At 33.8% G+C, this 21,601-nt stretch overlaps 6 protein-coding genes across 25 annotated transcripts in view; 2 read left to right on the plus strand and 4 right to left on the minus strand.

Moving 5' to 3' along the window:
- Positions 1 to 9,329, minus strand: LOC117604129 (uncharacterized). Of its 3 annotated transcripts, none has more exons than XM_034323893.2 (12): positions 8,018 to 9,329; positions 7,186 to 7,334; positions 6,852 to 7,121; positions 6,630 to 6,786; positions 4,643 to 5,342; positions 4,329 to 4,564; positions 4,073 to 4,261; positions 3,438 to 4,008; positions 3,300 to 3,370; positions 3,038 to 3,108; positions 2,472 to 2,793; positions 1 to 2,398 (listed from the first exon to the last, which is right to left on the minus strand). In XM_034323893.2, the coding sequence occupies exons 1-12, from the start codon at positions 8,931 to 8,933 to the stop codon at positions 585 to 587; spliced, it is 5,466 nt and encodes a 1,821-aa protein (XP_034179784.2). In that variant the 5' UTR covers positions 8,934 to 9,329; the 3' UTR covers positions 1 to 584. The 3 variants fall into 3 exon arrangements, with proteins under 3 accessions (XP_034179784.2, XP_034179786.2, XP_034179785.2); XM_034323895.2 differs by having other exon boundaries at positions 2 to 2,398; positions 2,472 to 2,709; positions 8,018 to 9,328; XM_034323894.2 differs by having other exon boundaries at positions 3 to 2,398; positions 2,472 to 2,709; positions 3,038 to 3,111; positions 8,018 to 9,327.
- LOC117604134 (uncharacterized) lies at positions 5,591 to 6,635 on the plus strand. Its single transcript, XM_034323916.2, has 2 exons — positions 5,591 to 5,874; positions 5,963 to 6,635. Exons 1-2 carry the CDS (start codon positions 5,650 to 5,652, stop codon positions 6,614 to 6,616), a joined length of 879 nt encoding a protein of 292 aa, XP_034179807.2. The 5' UTR covers positions 5,591 to 5,649; the 3' UTR covers positions 6,617 to 6,635.
- Positions 9,330 to 9,954: 625 nt separating the features above from the next.
- On the minus strand, positions 9,955 to 12,161 carry LOC117604132 (uncharacterized). The gene is made up of 8 exons (XM_076691055.1): positions 11,796 to 12,161; positions 11,585 to 11,706; positions 11,192 to 11,430; positions 10,938 to 11,119; positions 10,638 to 10,876; positions 10,344 to 10,503; positions 10,164 to 10,279; positions 9,955 to 10,089 (listed from the first exon to the last, which is right to left on the minus strand). The coding sequence occupies exons 1-8, from the start codon at positions 11,969 to 11,971 to the stop codon at positions 10,031 to 10,033; spliced, it is 1,293 nt and encodes a 430-aa protein (XP_076547170.1). The 5' UTR covers positions 11,972 to 12,161; the 3' UTR covers positions 9,955 to 10,030.
- A 369-nt stretch (positions 12,162 to 12,530) lies between these two features.
- Prx2 (Peroxiredoxin 2) lies at positions 12,531 to 15,183 on the minus strand. The gene is made up of 4 exons (XM_034323917.2): positions 15,023 to 15,183; positions 13,346 to 13,494; positions 12,952 to 13,260; positions 12,531 to 12,872 (listed from the first exon to the last, which is right to left on the minus strand). Exons 2-4 carry the CDS (start codon positions 13,477 to 13,479, stop codon positions 12,728 to 12,730), a joined length of 588 nt encoding a protein of 195 aa, XP_034179808.1. The 5' UTR covers positions 13,480 to 13,494; positions 15,023 to 15,183; the 3' UTR covers positions 12,531 to 12,727.
- Positions 15,184 to 15,416: 233 nt separating this feature from the next.
- LOC117604136 (putative peptidyl-tRNA hydrolase PTRHD1) lies at positions 15,417 to 18,251 on the plus strand. 3 transcript variants are annotated; one of them, XM_034323919.2, is made up of 3 exons: positions 15,417 to 15,723; positions 17,263 to 17,449; positions 17,637 to 18,247. In XM_034323919.2, exons 2-3 carry the CDS (start codon positions 17,264 to 17,266, stop codon positions 17,817 to 17,819), a joined length of 369 nt encoding a protein of 122 aa, XP_034179810.1. In that variant the 5' UTR covers positions 15,417 to 15,723; position 17,263; the 3' UTR covers positions 17,820 to 18,247. The 3 variants fall into 3 exon arrangements, with proteins under 3 accessions (XP_034179810.1, XP_034179811.1, XP_034179812.1); XM_034323920.2 differs by lacking the exon at positions 15,417 to 15,723 and adding an exon at positions 15,772 to 15,912 and having other exon boundaries at positions 17,637 to 18,251; XM_034323921.2 differs by lacking the exon at positions 15,417 to 15,723 and adding an exon at positions 15,969 to 16,102 and having other exon boundaries at positions 17,637 to 18,251.
- A 981-nt stretch (positions 18,252 to 19,232) lies between these two features.
- Positions 19,233 to 21,601, minus strand: part of LOC117604130 (uncharacterized) — a 95,859-nt gene continuing 93,490 nt past the window's right edge. For 13 of the 16 annotated variants that reach the window (XM_076691048.1, XM_076691049.1, XM_076691041.1 and 10 more), the window contains 3 exons: positions 20,626 to 20,760; positions 20,072 to 20,339; positions 19,233 to 19,410 (listed from right to left, as the gene is read on the minus strand). In XM_076691048.1, coding sequence (XP_076547163.1) covers positions 20,214 to 20,339; positions 20,626 to 20,760 — 261 coding nt within the window. In that variant the 3' untranslated portion in view covers positions 19,233 to 19,410; positions 20,072 to 20,213. The remainder of the gene's footprint in view (positions 19,411 to 20,071; positions 20,340 to 20,625; positions 20,761 to 21,601) is intronic. The other 3 variants (XM_076691040.1, XM_076691045.1, XM_076691054.1) reach the window with 3 other exon arrangements.

Below are 21,601 nucleotides of genomic sequence, written 5' to 3' on the forward strand. Positions count from 1 at the left end.
TGTTAATTGTCTGTTTTCTATGTGTTATGATTTTAGGGTGGGTCACTCTCGTAGCCACCTCCACGTGGTGTGACCTGGTAATCGATATCGTCGTCTAAAAATTTATCAAAAGATAGTTTTTAGAAAACGATATCGAGCTAAACGCTACGACTCGCGAGTATAAAGTAGTAACATAAATTTTTTCTTTGACTCATGAAAATGAAGTAGTTTTCATTTCTTTTGGCAACTAATTTGATTTATTGTTTAAAAAAATATCACTTGCATCTCTTCGACTCTAAGCACCTTGGACATAAAATATATAGATCATTTTATTTCAAACGAAAGAGTACAGAAATGATGATAGAAAGTGCTGAGATAAATATTAGAATATTTAATTCAGTGAATACAATTTACCAAGATCAATTACAATGTAAATAACATGTAGTTATATTTCTATACGAACAAATCTTTTTAAACATTAGACACTTAATCCTTTAAATTGTTTAATATTACATGTGAGTTCTATTAGTGTGTGTATAACATTATTTAATGTCTATCATCATAATACTTCTTACAAATGTTTAGTATCAATTTAAAAATCATAATTATTCATTTTTTCTCATTTGATTAATATTCTCTGCCGAGACTCCTTTTTGATCATCCCAAGGTTTCTCAACGTCATTTCGAACATCGATCAGCAAACTTTGCCTGCACAATTTCGAAATCGTATTCATATTCCCCTCCTCTATATCTTTACTACGTATGAATTTCGTGAATTTCAGTTTATTAACAATCTTCGCAAATGGCCCTAAAGGTTCTTGCTGTTTCACAATCGATCTTGGAAGAGACTCGCAACCACGATTGGTCTCTGTGAGTCGTACAAAGGTATCAGGATCCACATTGATCATTCCAACACTGGCAGATTTTATCCTGTCAGGTCTAGAAACGACCGAATTATCTGATAAATTATTCTTAAACAAATCCATTTTATCTTCTTCTTTTGACTTACTTGATACTTCTTCTACCTTTGAAATACCATTCGTATCCAACAATTTTTCATTTTCCTCCGGTTGTTTCTCCAAAATATCCTCGTAACGATGAACAGAATTTTTTAGAAAATCATGATCCTTGAGTGATCGAGGTTCCATCACGGAATGACACAATGGACCCCCTCGACGAGACAGGAAATCCTCCTTCGCCCGACGTATTCTCAAAAAGTGTGATTCGATGGACGATTCCTCGGATATTGTATTCGTTCGACCGTCTCTTCTTGCCACCGCATTAGATAAAATGTTTAATTTGTGAATAAGATCCGAAGACTGTGGATCGAATTTCGGAGAAGATCCTTCGCTTTTTAAACTGGAAGAACTAATAGCAGAAATGGTTTCTTGATCAGGCGTTGCTTGCACTAATGCACTTACTCTTTGATTCTTTTTCTCAACAGATTCCTTCAATTCATAATTTTTCTCTGTTATTTCAATACATGAATTCTTCTCTTTTAAAATTTTAGTTTGAGACGCGGTTGATGATTTTCTTTTACTCTCCATTGATTTGCATTCAATATTTTCTTCTTTATCACTTTCTTTTATTTTCAATTCTCTATCTTTCGAAGATGGACGAAGAGGCCAAGGTAAAGAAAGAGACATTCTTAATAACACATCTTGCCTGTTCACTTTTGGAGAGGCTGATCTGGATTTACTTTTACTTTTCATTGAAAATAAATGATCTTCTTCGAGACTCTCTTTTCTGCTAGCTGAATGCTCCTCCAATTTTCGGAATGGAGAAAATATTATACGTTTTGTTTTGATGAAAACGTTTCTACTTGGAGAAATTCTTTTTTTAGAGCTTCCTTCCTGGCTGATTGGAACTCCACGATCGGTGCTCGATCGATTACGACCTTCTATAGAATTTTCAATTTCAGAATTTTCTGCAGATGGTTTTGAACTTTTCAGTTTATCCACGCATCCTGTACTGGCTGTTGGTACGACTATTTTATTTAAGGTTTCTTCGTTTATGATTATCCTTTCGAAACAACGCTCTTCGCGACAGGGTGCAACTGTGCAAGGCGTTGTTCTGATGGTTGGTTCTAGATATTCACCACTGCAAGGGTTCGAAGAACGTAACACTACAGAAGTGAAGACATTTTCGAAATTATGATACTGCTGTTCCCTCGTTTCATTCGACGTTACAGCTGGTGGAGTTCTTTTCGTGCAATTTGTTCTACTTTGGTCTTCGTGATCTGGATTTTTGCAGTTTTGCAAGTTCGATTTCATTTTGAAGAGATCTTGATAGGTGTGACGATTGTGTATTTCCTCTCTGATCACACCGTAATTTTTTTCGTGATCGTTGAAACGTTCATCGTCTCGGTTTATACGGCGGAGACCCATTTCAGATAAAGGAAACTTGGCTTCATCTAAAACTGATTATATTTTTTCACAAGAAAGAATCTTTCTTTTCTAATAAAAATATAAAATCTAATTTACAAAAATTACCTAATTTACATTTGTTCGATGATTCCAATAAAGCATTCGCATAATCTTCGTTGTAATTCGGCTGGACATTCGTTGAGGAACAGCAACGACGGTTGATGGGACTCAGATCAATTTCCTCATACTCGTTGTCGCATTTCATCTTAGCCTCGGCTGTGTCCTTTCCGTTATCGCTGCTTGGGTCATTTTCAGCCTCATGGACGTCATCGTCATGCTGGTGCTTCTTGTCGCCCGATAAGTCCTGGTTGTACCGACAGGTCGCTAATTGTGATTGCGCTATGGTAAAACTTACTTTTGAAGAAAATGCATTTTCCGTTGTTGCTTTCTTCTTGTCCGTGTTTCGGTGGGAAATCGAGTCGAATATTCTCAAAGGTCGAAAGCAAAAGAAATAACATTCAAAGTGGTAATTAATCTTTTATGTCTAATTAATGGTAATTAATCGTAAGTGGAATGTCTACATTATTCGTTTCGATTGTGGTAAGAAAAAAAAAAATAGCAAAATAAAATGATATCTAGGATCATCAAGTAGTAAATTACAACAATGCGATACGAAATTTTACAAAATCTACCATCATCTCTTTTATGCTCGCAGCAAAATGATTTCCGAGATTCCTTCCGTGCCCGGTCTCGTTTTCGTCTGCTTCTGAAATCAAATATAACGAATGTTTTTTTTTTATTTAACTCTTAGCTACTAAAGGTTTATATAATATTTTAAAATAGCAAATATATGCAATGGGAAATTAAAAATGATAATTCAAAAGAAAAATGGGTACCTTTTAGCAAATAATATTATATATTAATATTCATAGACTTCTGTAATTTTAAATTTACCTTCAAGCCCATATTTCTTTACAGTTGAAGTTCCATTATCTCCATCGGATTGTACACTTGAAATTTCTTCCCTGAAAACATACAAATCTGCAAAAGTATAGTTAGTTCTTTAAAACACATTGCATTCTTTTCCTGTACCTCTCACATTTGCTGTAATTCCTTTCAACCATTCCTTTTGATTCCTTCGCAACTTTATATTTTTGATCCAGTTCCATGGAATAAATCGAACTGTCTGATTTCATGGAATCTTTATCTAAATCTCGATCAAACTTTTCATCATTATCCCCTATACAATTCTTCTTTCCATTCAATGATTCTGTGATGGACGATCTCTCTGAGTCTACATTATCCTTGCTATTCCAAATTTTTGTTGACTCAGAATGATCTGTACTCAAACTATCTTCACTCGAGAAACTCTTCCTTCGACTCCACTTTTTCGACTCCCAATGCTTTCGATCTTCATTCTCCTCGATTTCAATTAAAAACATCGGAGATGGTTCGTGACTAGAAGTAACTGTCCCAAGTGGTACAGCGATGCTAGTCGTTTCACTCGCTGCAACGGAATATACAGGAGTCTGATGGGGTTGAACCCTTTCCAAAGGACTCGCAGTTTCCTCTATGACATCCTCTATGTCGACGATCATTGCTTCCGGCTCAGAATCGTCCATAACGATGTCCTCGGTTATGTCTTCCGTTCTTCGCGAATCGACTGAAAATCAAAGCGAAAAGTCGATTATTGATTGATAAATTGATTATTGAAACGATATACTTACTAGATGCTGGTAAATTATCAATACATTTATTATCCTTCGATCTACTTCCAGCATGATCAAATGTCTGTAAACTGGTCGAACGACGTATGAAAAATTCATCCTGCACAGTTTCTTCTATCACGCTACCAACGGATTTCGATCTTTTTAGAGCATTGACTTTGAATAGCGATGGTTCATCGTTTCCAGCTTCTAAAAATAATTTTAATTTTAATAAATATATTGAAATTTTTTTTCAAAATGTATTTATGACAGGTACTTGTCGTAGGCTGTGTAACAGTCGACGTTTCATTAGTCATGTTCCTAGCAAATGGATCGTAAGCAGGTCCAAGAAGACGAAAAGTTGAGGACGTGGGTGATATTCCACGATACCTTTCCCAATCATACAATTTCCTCGTGAATTCTCGCGAAATACCTTCGAATCTATATGATCCTACAGATGTTCGAATTAAAACTTCATTGGTATCGTTTATGTTTTGCGCACCTTCGTACGGCCTTAAAAGAAAAATAAGAAAATTGTTGAATTTTTTAAATTTCCTTTAAAATTTACATTTACCTTACAATATACCATACCTTACATCTCCGTCGAAGCATTCGTCCAATCGTCGAGCATCGCTTTCTCTTCGTCCTTTTCCAATACCACTATCAAAGAGGGAGACAACCCTTTCCAGAGCTAGAAACTCGGTTTCGTCAATTCCAGAAGAAATTCCAAGTCTATTAGATTTCGATTGCGTGGCTTGTTTCGCGTCACGATTACTCGCGTCGTTCATCCTTTTCCAAATTTCCATTTTTCGAACAAAATCTTCACCGAGGTGCGATTTACCATCCCCATTTTCTTCGCAGCTACCACGGGACCCTGCCATTTCTTTATTTCTGTATTCAGATTTCGATGGAGATCTCCAAAGCTGCCAATCGGTCAAACGACGACGATTGATCCTTTGTTGCTCGAACGGAGCACTTCCTCGTCGTTCCTTTTTCGTACGTTTCCAGTCCTGAAGTTTCTTTCGGAACTCTGGCGCCAATCTCTCTTCAGACGGTAAGACTTCCCGAGGATTCAAGTAATTAGAGGATACTTCGCGAGAGTCTTTCGTGGCAATGCGAGGAGATGAGTTTTTTAAACGCTCCCATTCGATTAATTTTCGGTGGAACTCTGCTCCCAGTTTCTCTCGAAGGGCTCGGTAATCTCGACGAGTCTCGGCTTGAGCATTTAACGGGCTTTTCCGGAGCTCTTCCGTACTGTTGCTGTAGCCATAAGCCAATGGTGCTTCTAATCCTAATAGATACAAAAGAATTAATTAAATCGATGTTGATCAATAAGAATATTATAATATGTTTTGTATTTAGTTGCATTATACATTGTATTAGGCCAAATATTTGTTTTTATTAAGTTAAACTTTCATGAAAATTTATTTCAATAATTAAATAAATGACTTTGCCATTTTTCCTGGAAATGCCTACTATGCTCGGTACTGTACACACATTTAACGATAAATACTACGGTTGTCAAACTTCTTTTGTTTCAATTATGCCGATGTAAATCAATAACCCGATTATTTTGTATTTAAAGTCATGAATTTGGCATGTTGAGAGCAAAATTTGTCGTTCCTGTCATTCGTGAAATTCACACCGATATTTCGAAATTTTCCTCGCGTAACAGTGGATGTGATAGCAAAGTATCACGCAAAAAGGCACAATCGGCAGTATTATCGAAGTGTAAAGAATATGCCGAGAAACTTGCTCAGTGTCCAAAACCAGCTGGTTCATGTGCGCGTTGTAAATGGCAGTTTTCGGATTCTACACCAGAAGTAATAAATCCATTTGCAATACTTTCTCCTCTGAGTTATCCAAAAAAATTAATTTTCGAACCGACAACTTTTCCTTTCAATTTTTCAGTGTGAGGTGACAAGCGTTGTCGATAATTACGGAAAGGTCCAGCAAAATTTGACGAATCAGGCAAAATCAATTCTAGCTGACTTTCAAAAAGAATCATCATCCATACTGAGAAATCTTAAGAAAAACATAGAAATATCCAAAAATAATGAAGAAAAACGATTAGATGAATTCTCTCGTGACATCAAAAAGAGAATTCAGAAATTATTGGTTCTCGATCCACCGTTCGGTTCTTGCAAACGAAAGTCAGCAATGCTTCTCCATCATCAAACTCGACAAGCTTTTAACAATTTACAATGCGACGTTTTACCACGAATTAATCGAATACAATATATTATCGATAATTTAGAACGTGATATGCTAATTTCCATCGAACGTGCTAAGTCTTTGGCACTTTCCTGTCGAAAGTGCAAAAGTTCCGAGGCATTGGAGAAATGCATCGAGGAGAATGGAAAGTATGCAGAAAAAATTCTGGAGAAAACGTCGGAGGGTGTGCGGTTTGGTTTAAACAAAATCGATAAGGTTCAACGCGAAATTCTGGATTATCATAAAGCGACGATGTTAGATCTCATGAAAGCTTATCATAAAAAGAACAAGGCGTTATTGGAACATTTGGATAATTGTATTTTTGAAGCCACAAATAAAAGAAAACGATAAGAATTTGATTTACCGTCTTGAAGGATCATTTGTCTGGAAACAACTCTGATGAGATTAGGTGGAACACTCAGGGTTGAATTCGTCAAGAATGCTCGTCTGACTTTATTCCATTTCGAGTTTTGTCTCTGAGTTTTTGATGTTAGCATTGTGGATTCTTCGTTGGCTGATTGCTGCATAGAAAAATTAATAGAATAAAGGTTTGACTTCATTTGGAGTTAGTAATATTAATATTAACCTGTCGTTTAAAATCTTTGTTGATAGAAAATTCCCGATGCATTTTCCTATGCTGCGGAGAATTTCCACCGGAAGTATGTGCACTGGATGGAAGTGGCGAGCTTGAATCTGGTGAGGACAAACACCTCATTTCTTCCTCGTGCGAAGGTATTGTAATCGTTAAGGTTGGAGTGAATCTTTTCGAAGATAAATCCGTATCCCTTTCATCCATTCTGTTCATGGAATGCATCGTATGATTCTTCTCGGATGTTACACGAATCAATGGTTTTCCCTGATAAACAAATTTTATATGTTTTAAATGTTTATAATTGAGTGATCTCAATTTTTGTATTTACCATATTTATGAGACTATGATCTTCAGCATTAGTGGTGACGATCTCTTCATCAAGGGATTGACTTCTCTGATTCGTACACTCTACCTTTTTCTCATTTTTCATTTTCAAGGATTGACATCCCAAATTATTTGAAATATTCTTCTGTAAATCTGAAAATCAATTACCATTATAGAAGTTCCTATACAGTTTCGTTTTCTATAATGAAAAGATATCTTCGTTGTTGAATTTGAAATAGAAAATTATAAAAGACGTATCTTGAAATTCTCCAGACAAACTACACGTTCTATTAGTAGAAGAAAGAAAAAATGCTGTATAAACATAGGTCAATAAATGCTTCAATAAAAAAGTTATAAAAAGAATAGGAAAAAAATAACTGATCTCCCCCTCGGTATAGTGAAACTCAAGAATGAATCATGATATTTATCTAATCTATTTATGCGAGTTAGGTTTATTGCCCAAAATTGCGGAAGATGATCTATGTTGCTTTTATTAGTACCGGTAACTATCGTTTTTGTTGTACAATTTCGCACCGACATGCCTCGATTATTTTTGGACAAAGATATACATAAACATTTCTGTTCTGTGTTACTTCTGTGCTTGAAATTTTCAAACTATTGTTAAACAATAGCAATATCACTTAGAAACCTTGCAAATTTCATAGTGGAAATTTTTGAAAATTTGATTTCAAACTTTCTAAATACCTATTTTAGAACCTTACAATATGTAAATGAATTTGCAACCTTCCGTCTTCTATAATTTTCTATAAGAACGCAATGTAACGAAGGGTTAAATCATTATTCCCAAACAAGGATAAAACATAAAAATCTCGTACAATCGTAAGATCCTTCGTTCGACGAGGAGGCAGACGAAGTTCTCCCAAAAGACGTTCCTCCATCGCAAGCTTCGTTTCCATAGGAAAAAACATGGGTACTATTCGAATCCCCAGTTTCAGTATCCAAACTCCTATGATACTTATTCGTCGGCGTCATAGTCGCCACGGTATCCATCGCTTCCAAATCGTTAGTACAAGCCCTTTCCCACTTGAAAGCAGCTTTCACTCTAGTCCATTTCGAGACTTTAGGCGCGCTCCCAGAAACTTCATCCACCGAAGTTTGTTTCTCGACGTCAATTTTACTTCTCGTTGGTCTCGAGGAAGACCTAATATACCGTCTCTGAAACGACGGATCCCTGCAATTTGACAGCATAGCGTCTAAAAGCGATTCAGCGAAACCAGTGTCCTCGTCGCAGACATCGTTCATGTTATCTTTATCCCTCGCAAAGGCGTTTTCCAATCTGCGGTCGACGTTTCGAAGCACTTTTAATTTCTCCAAGTTTCTTACTCTTTTGAAGAACTTCGAACTCCGGCTTCTTAGTTCAAGAATTTGCTCGGTGATAGCGTAAAGTCGATCCAAATGTTCGAACGTGTCGTCCAAGTAGAGATTCGAAATAGCCATGGTGGAGGTGGCGGAATTCCTCGAGGGGCATTCCGACGTTTGACTTTCGAGAGGCGGTGTGCCAAAGTCCGTCAAGTACGCGATTATGTCCTCGTCTTCGTCGAGGCTACGAGGCTGCGCCGTTTCCGCTTGGTTCCGTGAACTTTGCGCGCACCAAGGGCTCGCCCATGGGTCCGGTGGAGGTACAGGTAACTGTTTCTCCTCCACTTTGTCTCTCGCTCTTGGTACCGCCCTTTGTTCGCGGTTGCGACCGATTTTCTTCTCGATCTTTGGATCATCGACATTATCAGCCATTTGGCGTTGCAATGAAACGCTTTCACATGTATCGGATGTACCTTTTGTTTAATTAATCTAAATTTAGAATGCTTCAATCCATAGACTCTCGATCACTTTCTCATTAGATACAAAGTTCTTCTATTATTAATTTGATGATTAAAAATTTATATCTTCATCGTTTTAACAAACTACGAACAGCACTGATTATTGTAACACTTATTACACTTTTTACCACTGATTCACCTGAACACATACGATTAATTAAGATAGGTTTTTTTTTATTTAATTTATTAACGATATCCGGACATTGGCGGATCTTACGTGGAGTAGTTGGAAGGTTCTCGGTGGGAATGCATTTTTTACGTTTGGCGGCGTCAAGAGAGTCGCGGAAGAAGCGGTCCGAAATCGCAGCAGCGTCGTCGCGTGATTATTTTCGGTAGCGAGCATTCGGCATTCGTATTTACAACGAATACAAGGGCGTTATTCGTGATCCACCGCGAGAGCATGCGCGAGCGTACTCACCAGTGGAAGAGGATGGTCTTCCTGTTCTCGTCGAAAATAGACGTCGAGAAGACTTCGTGCTACCCTCTCAAATGGCCGCTCTTCTTATGAGTCTGCACCGCTAAATATTGATACGATTATCTTTCAACCGCACGATTTTTATTATTTCGACCGAATTCTAAGGAACCGTCTGTGTTCGCTTGAAATACAACGATAACTGTTTCCAGGAATGATAGGAACTTTGTCTTTTTCTAATTTTACATCACTGTTGGTTTAAATAGGCTCGACTAAAATAACTACTGTACGCGAGTCTGGTATGACTTTTCATTGATGATGTTTACTTACTGACGCGCCGATGTTAACACTTACATGTTTGAGCTACTGTGTAGATTCCGAATGATCTTTTTTCTTTTTAGTTGTAACAACACATTTCGAATGGTTTTCTTAAGCATGATACTGTTTTATTATTTTTGGATTCGTGGAAAGGAGGAATGAAATTTCTTCGAGAAATCGGTATTCGATTCGATGGATTCAGACTAGGATTATCCGCCCAGAGATATTTATAATTTATTCGGGTTATTTAAGATTATGTTAGAAATGAAAACGTAAACAGGCTATTCCTGCATCGGTAACCGGGTTAGGTCAGGCATTTGCAATCCAACAACCGCTACACCTGTAATCGTTAGATTAATCTCAGTACATCGAGTAAACATCTTGAAGCTTAAATCAGAGATTTCATTTACTTACTCAGTAGCATTCCTGATACGAAGAAAATACTGTGGAAACAGTGTACGTTTAAAAAGAGTTTTGTAAAAAAGTCGAGCAAATGTGGGAGTATTCTTGTAAATCCGATAGCGGTACCTCTAAAAGTAAGTGAAATTAAAGAAAATTTTTATTTTGTTGTGAGAAAAAATATTGATGACCGACCTTATACCAGTAAAATAATTCTCCAATATTAATATTGTGGTTGATGTATTGCAAATGGCATACGTTGCTAGAGTAGTCATTGAAAGAACGAGTTGCATTACATGGTGAACTGTAAATACTAAAGCAAGACATGTTGCAGCTCCTATTAATCCCGAAAATACTGAAAATACAGTAAAAATGATGTAATATAATGTAAAATGAAAAAAGCATTAATATGATTACTGAAGAGGTCACCGGTGACCAGCATTGCAAATTAGATGGATTCAAATAATTTAAAGAAAATAGAATATTTACCAAGAAATATTTTTCTGCCGACAGTGTCGATTCCAATTACCAGTAAAATCTCCGCTAGTATGTAGCTCAAGGATAGATACAAAAGAAGTTCGAAACGATCGATATTTATTTCCTGACAATTGTGTAAAAATCCCATTACCATATTCTGTATATCGATAGTACAATTATTTTCTTTGGATTTATCCAAATTTTCCATTCCTTCGAGTAATTGGGTTTTCCATAGTGCGAACCAAGCGATTCTAATTATTGAAGTTATACATAATTTAATGTACATCATCTATAATCTACATTAGTTATTACCCAGGAAATTGCAGACAACTAATAATAATTGCCAATATGGTAATACGTGCGAATGGTGTTTCAAATATATTTCCAACACGTTTACATGTCTTCAGACAAAATATCTCTATTGTTTTAAAAATACCATTCTTCTCGATCTCGTTCCATTCATCTGATCGCACACAATTATCGAAATTGCTCGACTAAAATAATAAAATCTTGTAAAATAAAACGGGACATTATTAATATAAATTATTAATATAAAATTGTCATACTGGATAAGTATTAGCATGTTTCGATGTATTAATTGCATACATCTGTTGAAGTATTGCGAGTGTTTCTTCCTGCCGTTGACGATAAAGCATGTATCTGGGACTTGCTGGTAATAAACTAACTGCACATGCCATGATTAAATTCGGCACACCACCTATTCCAGCAAGTATCCGCCAAGAATTTGGTCGAAACTTGTTATCTTGAAATCGTAGGATGGAAGGCATAAGCAACCATGAAAATCCTATTTACAATTATGATAAAATATTTAAAAAATATTTAGAACTTTATGATTTTCAATGTGAATATTCTATAATACAAATTCACGTAATTATTTACTACTAATTACTTCGAATAGTTTCAAACTTATATGCGAGATATAAGTTTATAATGTTTACCCAAAGCTGCTATGTAACCAATGATTCCAAATATGTCCAAGACAGCTAAGGAGGAGCCTCGTTGTTTCATGGGCAAAAGTTCAATTAAATAGACTTTTAAAACCACATCGTTACCGGCTAATCTAAATACATTGATGTTACATGTTTGTTTCAATAATTTTCTTTTCAATGTTAATTAGCATTTTGTAAATAGAAAGCCGGTAAAACTTACCCTGTTCCAAGTACGAATAGCGATAAGTTTATTAAGAAAGTAGCTTGTGCAAAGGATAAGGTAATCATAGAGCAAAATATAACGATTAAAGTTAGAGAAATTGATCTTTTTCGCCCATATGCATCAATTATTGCTCCAAATAGAAAGGCTCCTATAACCATACCTAGATCATACATTTTATTTCAACAATTTCAACACACATGTACATTGGTATTGAAACAGAGAACATATACACTACCAAAGGTTAATACAGCATGTACAGCAATTGCTTGACCTGTAGGTAAACTTAAATCACATGCCAAAAGTGGAACCACAACTAGGATAATTGAAAGCACACAAGCTTCTGCGAATTTACACATTCCACATATTCCAATGATGGAATAATGACAGATTCCCCATCCTGGAATAATAATGAAATTTTCGTTTTTCTTTTTCAACTGAAGAAACACTTATGACATTAGATTTGATTAAAAGCTGTTAACCTGTTTTAGCTATGATAGTTTCACAATCATTAGTCATCTTGTACTGTAAAATGTAACAAGTATTGTCTTATATCATTAGTGAACTAACAAATTCGTTGAGAAACATACACCATATCATTTGCACATTATACAAATTTGTTCGTTTTACATACAAATTAAACTTCCCAAATTTTCCAAATTAAATCGATATTAAAAAGCGTTCGATGATCGATAATAATTTTCATAGATACGTAACCCCATTGAATACAAGACATAGGTATCAAAATACGATATATTTAAACGAATAGAAATACACAAGAGATACAAAAGACATTTATTTTAAGAAATAAAAACAACTGATATTCGGTACATTATTCATTGTGGAATAACCACGGATTCTTTTTTGAAACAAAAAAAAAATGTAACAGAAGACGTAAGTCGTCTTTCTAAAATATGAATATCCTTATTAATTTATTGATCCTTAAAATACTCTTTTGAGCCGTTAACATCAGGCTTCATGGTTTTCTTTCCTGGTTTCCAGCCAGCTGGACATACTTCTCCATGTTTATCTGTGTATTGGAATGCTTGAACCAAGCGCAATGTCTCGTCAACAGATCTGTAATTAACCAAGTTTATTATAGCAATAGAATATCATTACGGATTATACGAAAAACAGATTTCATACTGTATCTTACCTGCCGACCGGCAAATCATTAATTGTAACCTGACGCAAGTGTTGTTTATCATCTATGATAAAAAGACCGCGGAATGGAACTCCGGTTTCTTCATCAAGCACACCATAATCACGTGCTATCTTAGCGCTTTTATCAGCAAGAAGAGGAATGTTCATTTCACCAAGGCCACCCTGTTTACGTGGGGTATTTACCCATGCCAAGTGGCTGAAGTGAGAGTCAGTGGATGCTGCAATCAGTTTGCATCCAATTTGCTCGAATTCATGAGCGCGATCGGAGAAGGCAATGATTTCAGTTGGGCAAACAAATGTGCTGAAACACAGATTATTCTTTATTATTACACAATATACTGACAAATAAAAAATTAACTAACATGATAATAAATTTAAGTACTCACAAGTCCAATGGGTAGAAGAAAAGAACAACATATTTTCCTTTATAGTCAGAAAGAGAGATGTCTTTAAATTGTCCATTGACAACTGCAGTACTACGGAAAGCCGGAGCTGGTTTCTGAATAGCTGGAACTGGCATAGTTACCTCTTATATCTGAAATACAAAAAGAAAATTAACAGGATGCTGCTATTTTATTGACAGAACAAATAAATATGAAGTTTCTAGTTTTCAGGTATTATACATACTAAGCCATAATCAAAATTTTGTAATCACATTTATATAAAATACTGTACAAACAAGATCATTTCCTCATAGTATATACTGCACTTTATTAAACAATAAAAAAAAATTATAAGATAAAATAAAAGGTTAAAGTATCAAAGTGGAGTGACAAAAAGAAGCTAATACTGTGGTAACCTTAAATGACCTTACAATAACTTGATTTAAGATCTTGATTGTAACTGTACTTATTTATTGCATATTAGAGTAGTAATGATAATATAGAATCATTTATACATTAAAAAGACTCAAGGTCAATTATGCCCTACCATACTCTTATGTATTATACATGGCTACAGTCAATTAACAATCTTACAATGAAAATCAGTGATAGGCTACACATATTTTTTCTATCACTGGATTGTTCATATTACTTAAGTTACTGTTAACAAAAACAATTTTAAGTACTATATTCCAGCTTATCCTACTTGCTTTCTTACTTATCAATGTTACATAAAGTGTAACATTATTATCACAGTACTAAAATGTACAGTATTTCGTAAAATATTTCAAAACTACTTTTTTACTGTTATATATATGTAAAAATAACGTAGGCAAATTATTTTAGAAATTATTTATTTTACGAATTATTTATAATAATTGAACTTCGGTATATATATACATAGTTTCGTTCATAATAAATAACGCTATTTAATCTGTAAATAATTAAATATGCCGGAATGTATATGATGCATAAAGGAATGCGGCAATAATTGTGGAAAAATCAAAGCTTGGTAGTTACATTCAAGGCCAGTTCAAAAACGCAAGAAGTACGAAAAGTACGTTATTTAATACAACAACTTCAACTATACCATGTATAAATGAAATAACATGATTCGAATAATAATTTATTTACAGCATGACAAAAATTTTATATCAATCATGCTGACTATACAAAAGTATAATAAATGTAAATAAGTTAGCAACATGTTTCGCCGGAATAAAATTTGTCATTAATTAGTGGATATATGTAAGACAAATCAATTAGTATAGTTTTAAATGCTTTACAATGTGTGCAATTTCATATTCCGTGATGCAATCTTATATACCTGACATCAATAGATTGGTCTCTAATACAGTGGCGTCGCAATTTAAGTTTGCGTGTATAACTTATCTATGATCAAGCATTCTAAGCATTCGAGAACCTTCCATAAAGAGTCTATTCCAAGCAATAGAACATAGCTCATATGGGAAATATTTTCAATTATGTAACGTTAATTCACATTGAATGAAATAACGAATAAAACTGTTCCATTTTTTGGGCTTAGGCTTACATTTTTGCAATTTAACAGTTATATTTGAAAACTTAGAAACAAGTGAGAAATTACTTTGCAAGTTTTTTAAAAATTAATGTAAAGTAATAATGATATTTTCAGATGCAATAATTATATGAAAATAATACCTTTTCTTTGTAGCAAAAAGTCTACTTTACAGTTCACTGAGACGTCCTACGTGCTCGTCGACTCACAAAGAAATATGCGACCGGTAACCGGTTTCAATGGAACATACCTGGTATTTAATAATTGCAAATGAAGAGCTTTATTTGCGCCATCTATAGATCTATGCTGCCCTCTATTTTCAAGTAACTTTGTCAATGACTGTTCATTTCATTTTTGTTCATATTCATTAGTTTAAATCACTGATATATTTATTTTATGATTTCAAGGAAAAAATAATATATGTCTATATTGTTTTTTTCAATTATTACCTTCAAGAAGCCTTTGTTTTCTCGTTAATTTGAGAATTACCACTAGTTACCAATCTTACCAACATACCATGGGCATAAGAATAAATCTCTAGGTCCACATAACACCAGTTCGATTTTGCGAAATGTAACTGCAGAGAAGTAGTATTTTGTTATGTTCTAAAACTGACGTCAGAAATGAAGTAGTTTTTACAGAAAATTGTAGAAATAAAGAGAACAACGTGTTACTAATATCTTCATTTATATAGTTTTATTCAAATAAAGATAACATCGACCGAGAACTGATAAAGAGGTTTCATGATTTTAGTATAGGTTGTGCTAGAAGCATGACTTACAACTTTACACCGATATGAAAGTATTTCAAAACTTCCAATTACAAAGTTTAATGAATGTAACACGTGAGTTAAATTAGTATGCTTAGAATATTGCAATCGTAATTAGTCATACATGTTTAGTCAGCACAATTATTTACTAAAATTAAAATGAAATTTATTCATACAGTAATTATGAATGTATAGTACCATATAGTATACCATATAGTATACCATATGAAAGGTTACAAAATTATTTGGAAAATGAAATAAATTGTAATTATTTTTATCATTAATTTCACCAATCTATTCTCACTTTTGAAATTACATTGAACACGTGATTCACATATAATATAGTTCTAATTTTATTTATATATGTGTATGTGTCATGTTTAATTTAAATGAGTCATACAAAACTGTTCCAGAAACAATTGAACTACAAAAAGTCATTTATATAAAAACTTTGGTATAAAGAGGGCATGTTATATAAGTTTTTTATGGTTAATCATACAAAAATGATTTCAAGGTTATCTTACTGTTAGAGATTATTCAAGATCACAGAAAATTATCATTGAGTGGTTTGGATCTATAGCTAACATATTTTGTAACTCCAGAGTTAAAAAGATTAAGTGATCTTAATCTTAATCTAAATTTATCATCACACTATATAGTTTCAATGAATAAATAGCTTTTAGTTTTTGTAATATTTTATACAATTGGCCCTTTGTATCTGCGGTATTACAACCGCGGTTAAATGAAACAGTATAAAGATTATCCTATGCAACCGGGCTAAAATATAATTCAAAAACTATAAACGATAGAAAAAAATGTCATTAGTAAAATGAAACGGTTTCAAATAAAGCATCACATGATGCATGTACCGATACCGGAAGTAGAAGCGTTCCGAAGGTTTCAAGGTCAATTTAATTTTTAAAATGGAATTTCATATTTTTGTAAACGCCAATCAATGCATCTTGTTAATCTCTACAAAAAAATATTAGGGTACTTGCATCGAAAATTGATTAGTTCAAAAGTTATCTTAGGGAGAGACCACTAGGCTCTCCCTATCTCTCCCTAAGATATCTTTTGAACTAATCAATTTTCGACCCAAGCGCCTTAATACTTTTTTGTAGAGAATTAAAATACGCTTCCATTGATATATAACAAAGTATATAATGAGTTATTATTATATTTTGTATATAATCAAATTTTGTTTCGCGAGTAACAAATACATCGTACACACCTTTTATACATGAGTAATTTGTCTTTAATAACAACAATTTATATAAATAATACATCTGTGATTTAAACTACAACGCCAAAATGAATAATACAATGATATCTGTATTTCACCTTTAAATATTAAAATGCTAAATAAGACATAATTTCAGTAGATAAATACTTTGAAAGTACTTTCTATCGTGTTTCTTTTTTATTTATATGTATATTTGGCACTTATCATGTAAGAATTGTAAATTGCATTAGATTTAATACATATAAAATTAAAAGAGTTCCGTCGACGAATACTTAAAATTTAATAATTCATCGAGATCCGGTTTGCTCTTATACGTTTCTATTAATTTTATATTGTTCTAAGAAAATGAAAAAAACTTTCTGCATCATTAGAATGGCTGAGATAATTCAGTATGTCGTGGTACGAGGAGACCTATTAAAGACAATGGGATGGCCCATAGGCGCAGTTATAGCTCAAGCATGTCATGCGTGCACAGCTGTTACTCATCTTTTTTATAATGACAATTACACTCAAGCCTATCTTGCTGATTTAGATCGTATGCACAAAGTTGTTCTCGAAGTAAGTGTACCCAGGAATGGTATAATATTATAACTATTGGACGTGAATTCAAAATGTATTATCGTGCACAATTTTCTCTGCGTGTATGTGTGTGTATGTGATACAATTTTTAAGATAGCGAAGGAGTATGGTGACATTTATAATATGGTCATACATGAATATATTTTTATACACATATCGATATTAGATTCCAGATGAGACTGCTTTAAATGAATTACGTTCGAAATTAACAAATGAGGAGATTGATCATAAGCTCTGGATCGAACAACCTGAAAACATTCCAACGTGTTTGGCAACGAAACCTTATCCCAAGGAAAAAATACAACCATATTTTAAGAAATATAAGTTGCTCAAACTCGTAGCAAAATGAAGCTTTCAATATACATTCTCGTTTTGTATTGTATACGAATTACAATAAAAAAATGAATCATTTATTTAAAACGTTTCGGTATAATGTTTCTGCTTGTAATCTAACTAGTATTATTTTTCACCTTGTAGAAAAAGAAGTCACCATCCTAGCAACAATATCCTACAACTTAATAGAAAGTAGTACCTACGTTCGTTCAATCGTTAAGAAATAAATTAATCTTTTGCTTTTTCAAACTTTCTCTTTATTTTCAGAATATCTTCTTTCGTTTCTTATATAAGTAATTCTAACTCGGGATTTACTATACGCCAATATGAAAACCATAGATATACATGTACTTATAATTTATTTTACAATACCTAATAGTATTGACAATGTGTACACATTACTCCTTTGCTTTACAGTTGATTTTATCGCTAATCTAGATGAAAATTATATAAAGATATGCATTGTTAACTGATATTTGTATAAAAATTGCTTTTCCTTTTTGCCACTATGCAAAAATGTGCACTTTATTGGGTGTGCCGTAGGCAACAAAATTACACAGGTACGCTTAATGGCATCGTGCACATAAGTAACAAATTTCAACTGTTCTTTGTAATAATCATCTAACTTTCCGATGGAAAATGATTTTGCAAAAATTGAACTTTCTCAATGCGATGCGATTTAAATTAAATTTAAAAAAAATATCTTAAAAACATAGTGATGTGCAGTAAAATTCGTAATTAATAGAAGAATATATAATACATAATATTATAATTGTGCTTAAATGTATTTGGGTTGCGCCTTAGCAAACGAAAAAGGAATAAAATAAATAAAACTCAGAAGGGTAACGTTACTTGAAATTTCTATGGATATACGTTGAAGGTAACGATACTTCTGAAATTAAAATTAACAACTTTTCGTCATCGATTTCATTTACATACTAACTGTACTACGATGATCGATATCTCAATCCTTACTGCGTTATTTATTACATAACATACATAAATATCATAAAGAATTCATTCGTCATTTTGAAAATTAACACGTGTTCGTAGCTAATGAGTAATAATAAATGAATAATTTATTTTTTTTTCTCCACAACTATCATCGTATTACGTTGTGCAAATGATACTTTGATACTGATGTATTTTTATATTGACATTTTATATTGACATTTATGTTTGCATTACAGACGAGCCGTCAGTAAAATTATATTGATGTTCTATCCGCGTTCGCAGTAATAAGCTCTAAATATTTATGTACACGCACTATTTGCGGACGCTAAACACTGTAAGTACACTTATTTACAACACTCGATGGCAAGATGATCGTTTTTGGCATACACGCTTCGTATATGCCAAGGGAAAGAAAAAAAAATATATATATACGTAAAAAAAATATATATATTTCTTTTTCTTAAATAACTCGGTATTTTCTTTTTTTTTTTCTTTTTATTTTTCACGTCAAAATTTAGATGAGCCGTGTTTTCACGATGGAGTATACACAGAGGTCCTTGAAAATATGCGCTATCTTCCTTAATATATTTGTATCACTGCCCTTCTTTTTCTCGTTCTTCTTCCAGCCAATCGTGAAGAATATTTCTTCTTCTCTGAAAACATTAAGAAACAATCCTGTTGTACATAATGTAAAGGAATAGTTTTCGAAGTTCGAAGCAAGTGTGAAAGATTCGTTCACGTTCAAAAGACGAAAGATCGGTCGATTTTTTGAAACATAGAAGTACAAGTGCTTATTCGTTTAACACAAATTCATATTCGTTTATGCATTTCAATGATTACTGGCTAATTACAATCGTAAGATACCTTGTCGTGCTTGAAAATAAAGCGAATGGATTTGTAAGCAATTGGTCATTATCCTTTCGTAGATAGACAGCCAAGAGTATTATCATTAATAACTTATTAGTATTGATTATAATAATCAAAAGAATTGTATACAGGTTTGGTAATTAACAATATGAAAGTAGTATCATTAATTTCTTCAAATTCTTCATAGGTAAATTTTGCATTGTTCTACGTTTTAAAATAAAATAGATTACTTGTATAAAAGCGGAAATAAGAATAAACGTAGTCATAAACATTCAAGCTTTGATTAACATAAGGCATATAGGTAAAAATGGAGTTAGAAAGGAAGGAAAGTTGCAGAACTAAAAAGCTTCTCACAAAAATAAATATACTTTGTTACTTAGAAGCGTGTAGTTTCGCTGATATTATCCATGCAAACAACGTTAGTATAACTACGGGATTTGCAATTACCAGGACCACGTTAGTTTGGGAGAGCAAGGTGAGACGAGTGATGAGGGCGATGGCAGTGGTGGTTTTGGTGGTTGTAGTGGTGATGGTAGTGGTAGTAGTGGTAGTAGTTGTTGGTAGTGATTAGGGCAGCGCACAATGAGCATTATTGCTCGGCTAGATTTCCGTTCGGGTCCGTATACTCCTCGTATTCCTCTTCCGGTTCCTCATAATCCGTTTCTGCTGGTTCGGGACCGTCGACTGCTGGTATTGAGGTGCTAGTGATGTCCTGCTAAGCATAATTGATAATCCAAGCGTTCGTTGCACCTAACTCAATTTTTTTCTTTTATCTATTTAAATAATCACATTTATCCCCATTTATTTTCCTCTGATAAAAATAAATATCGTATAATGATTAGTAATAATCGACGATTAGTTATCATTATTTCTTATTACTAACCCAGAAGATTTTTATGTTTCAGGAATGTTAAAACACCAAAAGATGGGAGGAGGGAGAAGATAATACGTTACACCCTCTTCTGTTATGTTAATTAAAAATTGATCGAGAAACGAAATACCTGAGGTGGTCTCCATCCGCATCCTGCTAGCGGAAGTCCATCGGACCCTAATGGACAGGGAGCATCCAGGCCTGGTACACCCTGATCTCCTTTGTCACCCTTGTCGCCTTTCCTACCGCGTTTCCCTTGCGGTCCCTGTATTCATACACGAAAATGCTTCAGCATGTAGAAATATCATACAGCCATATAATATTCGCGAACGTGCAAAAAAGGCCAGGCACAAGAAAGACTCTCTTTATGCATTATATAATACCCAATTAATTGTGCAGAATACGCAATTGAGCATTAACGTCCAACAAAAGGCGTCAAGGGATTTTCTGTACTTTGAATAACTCGAATTGTCCTTTTCTTTTTCTTCAAGTATCGCGTGGGAAATAATTGGATTGCTGCTACAATTACAGAAAATTTATGGAATATTTTTAGTACACGCTGGTGGCAGCATACGTGGTATTCGTTTTATACAATTACTATTTCTCTTTCAGCACGAAGATATAAGAAGGGAGAAATGCAAATTTGGGTTTTAGTTTGCATGCGTGATGCAGAAACACATGTATCAAGTTATCCTTCGAATCGGTTGATAATTTCGCATCGATTAATTGAAAATTAATATTACTGATCGGGAACGTATGGTAAACTGTTTCTCGAGTGTTCTTCATACTTGTTAAACAGGGAGACTTCCGCTGATTTAGTGGTATTAAATTTAATGTTAATTTTTAGCAATAACATAGCAATAATAATATAAGTTGTATTTATGGTAATGATAGTGATGAAAACGCCAATGATAATGGTAACACGTCAAAATGTGAATTAATATATAATAATGACGAATATTTTTGTGTTAGGGATAGTATTAGCTCTGGAATACGGAAATTTTCACCAATTAGACAATTACATCGTACAATAAATTAATTCGCTCTTCGAACTACAATTTCCTTGCCCAATTAGTTAAAACTGATAGTCGAATTACGTCAATACT

This window comes from Osmia lignaria, chromosome 11, assembly GCF_051020975.1.
Source record: "Osmia lignaria lignaria isolate PbOS001 chromosome 11, iyOsmLign1, whole genome shotgun sequence".
Classification (NCBI taxonomy): Eukaryota; Metazoa; Arthropoda; class Insecta; order Hymenoptera; family Megachilidae; genus Osmia; species Osmia lignaria.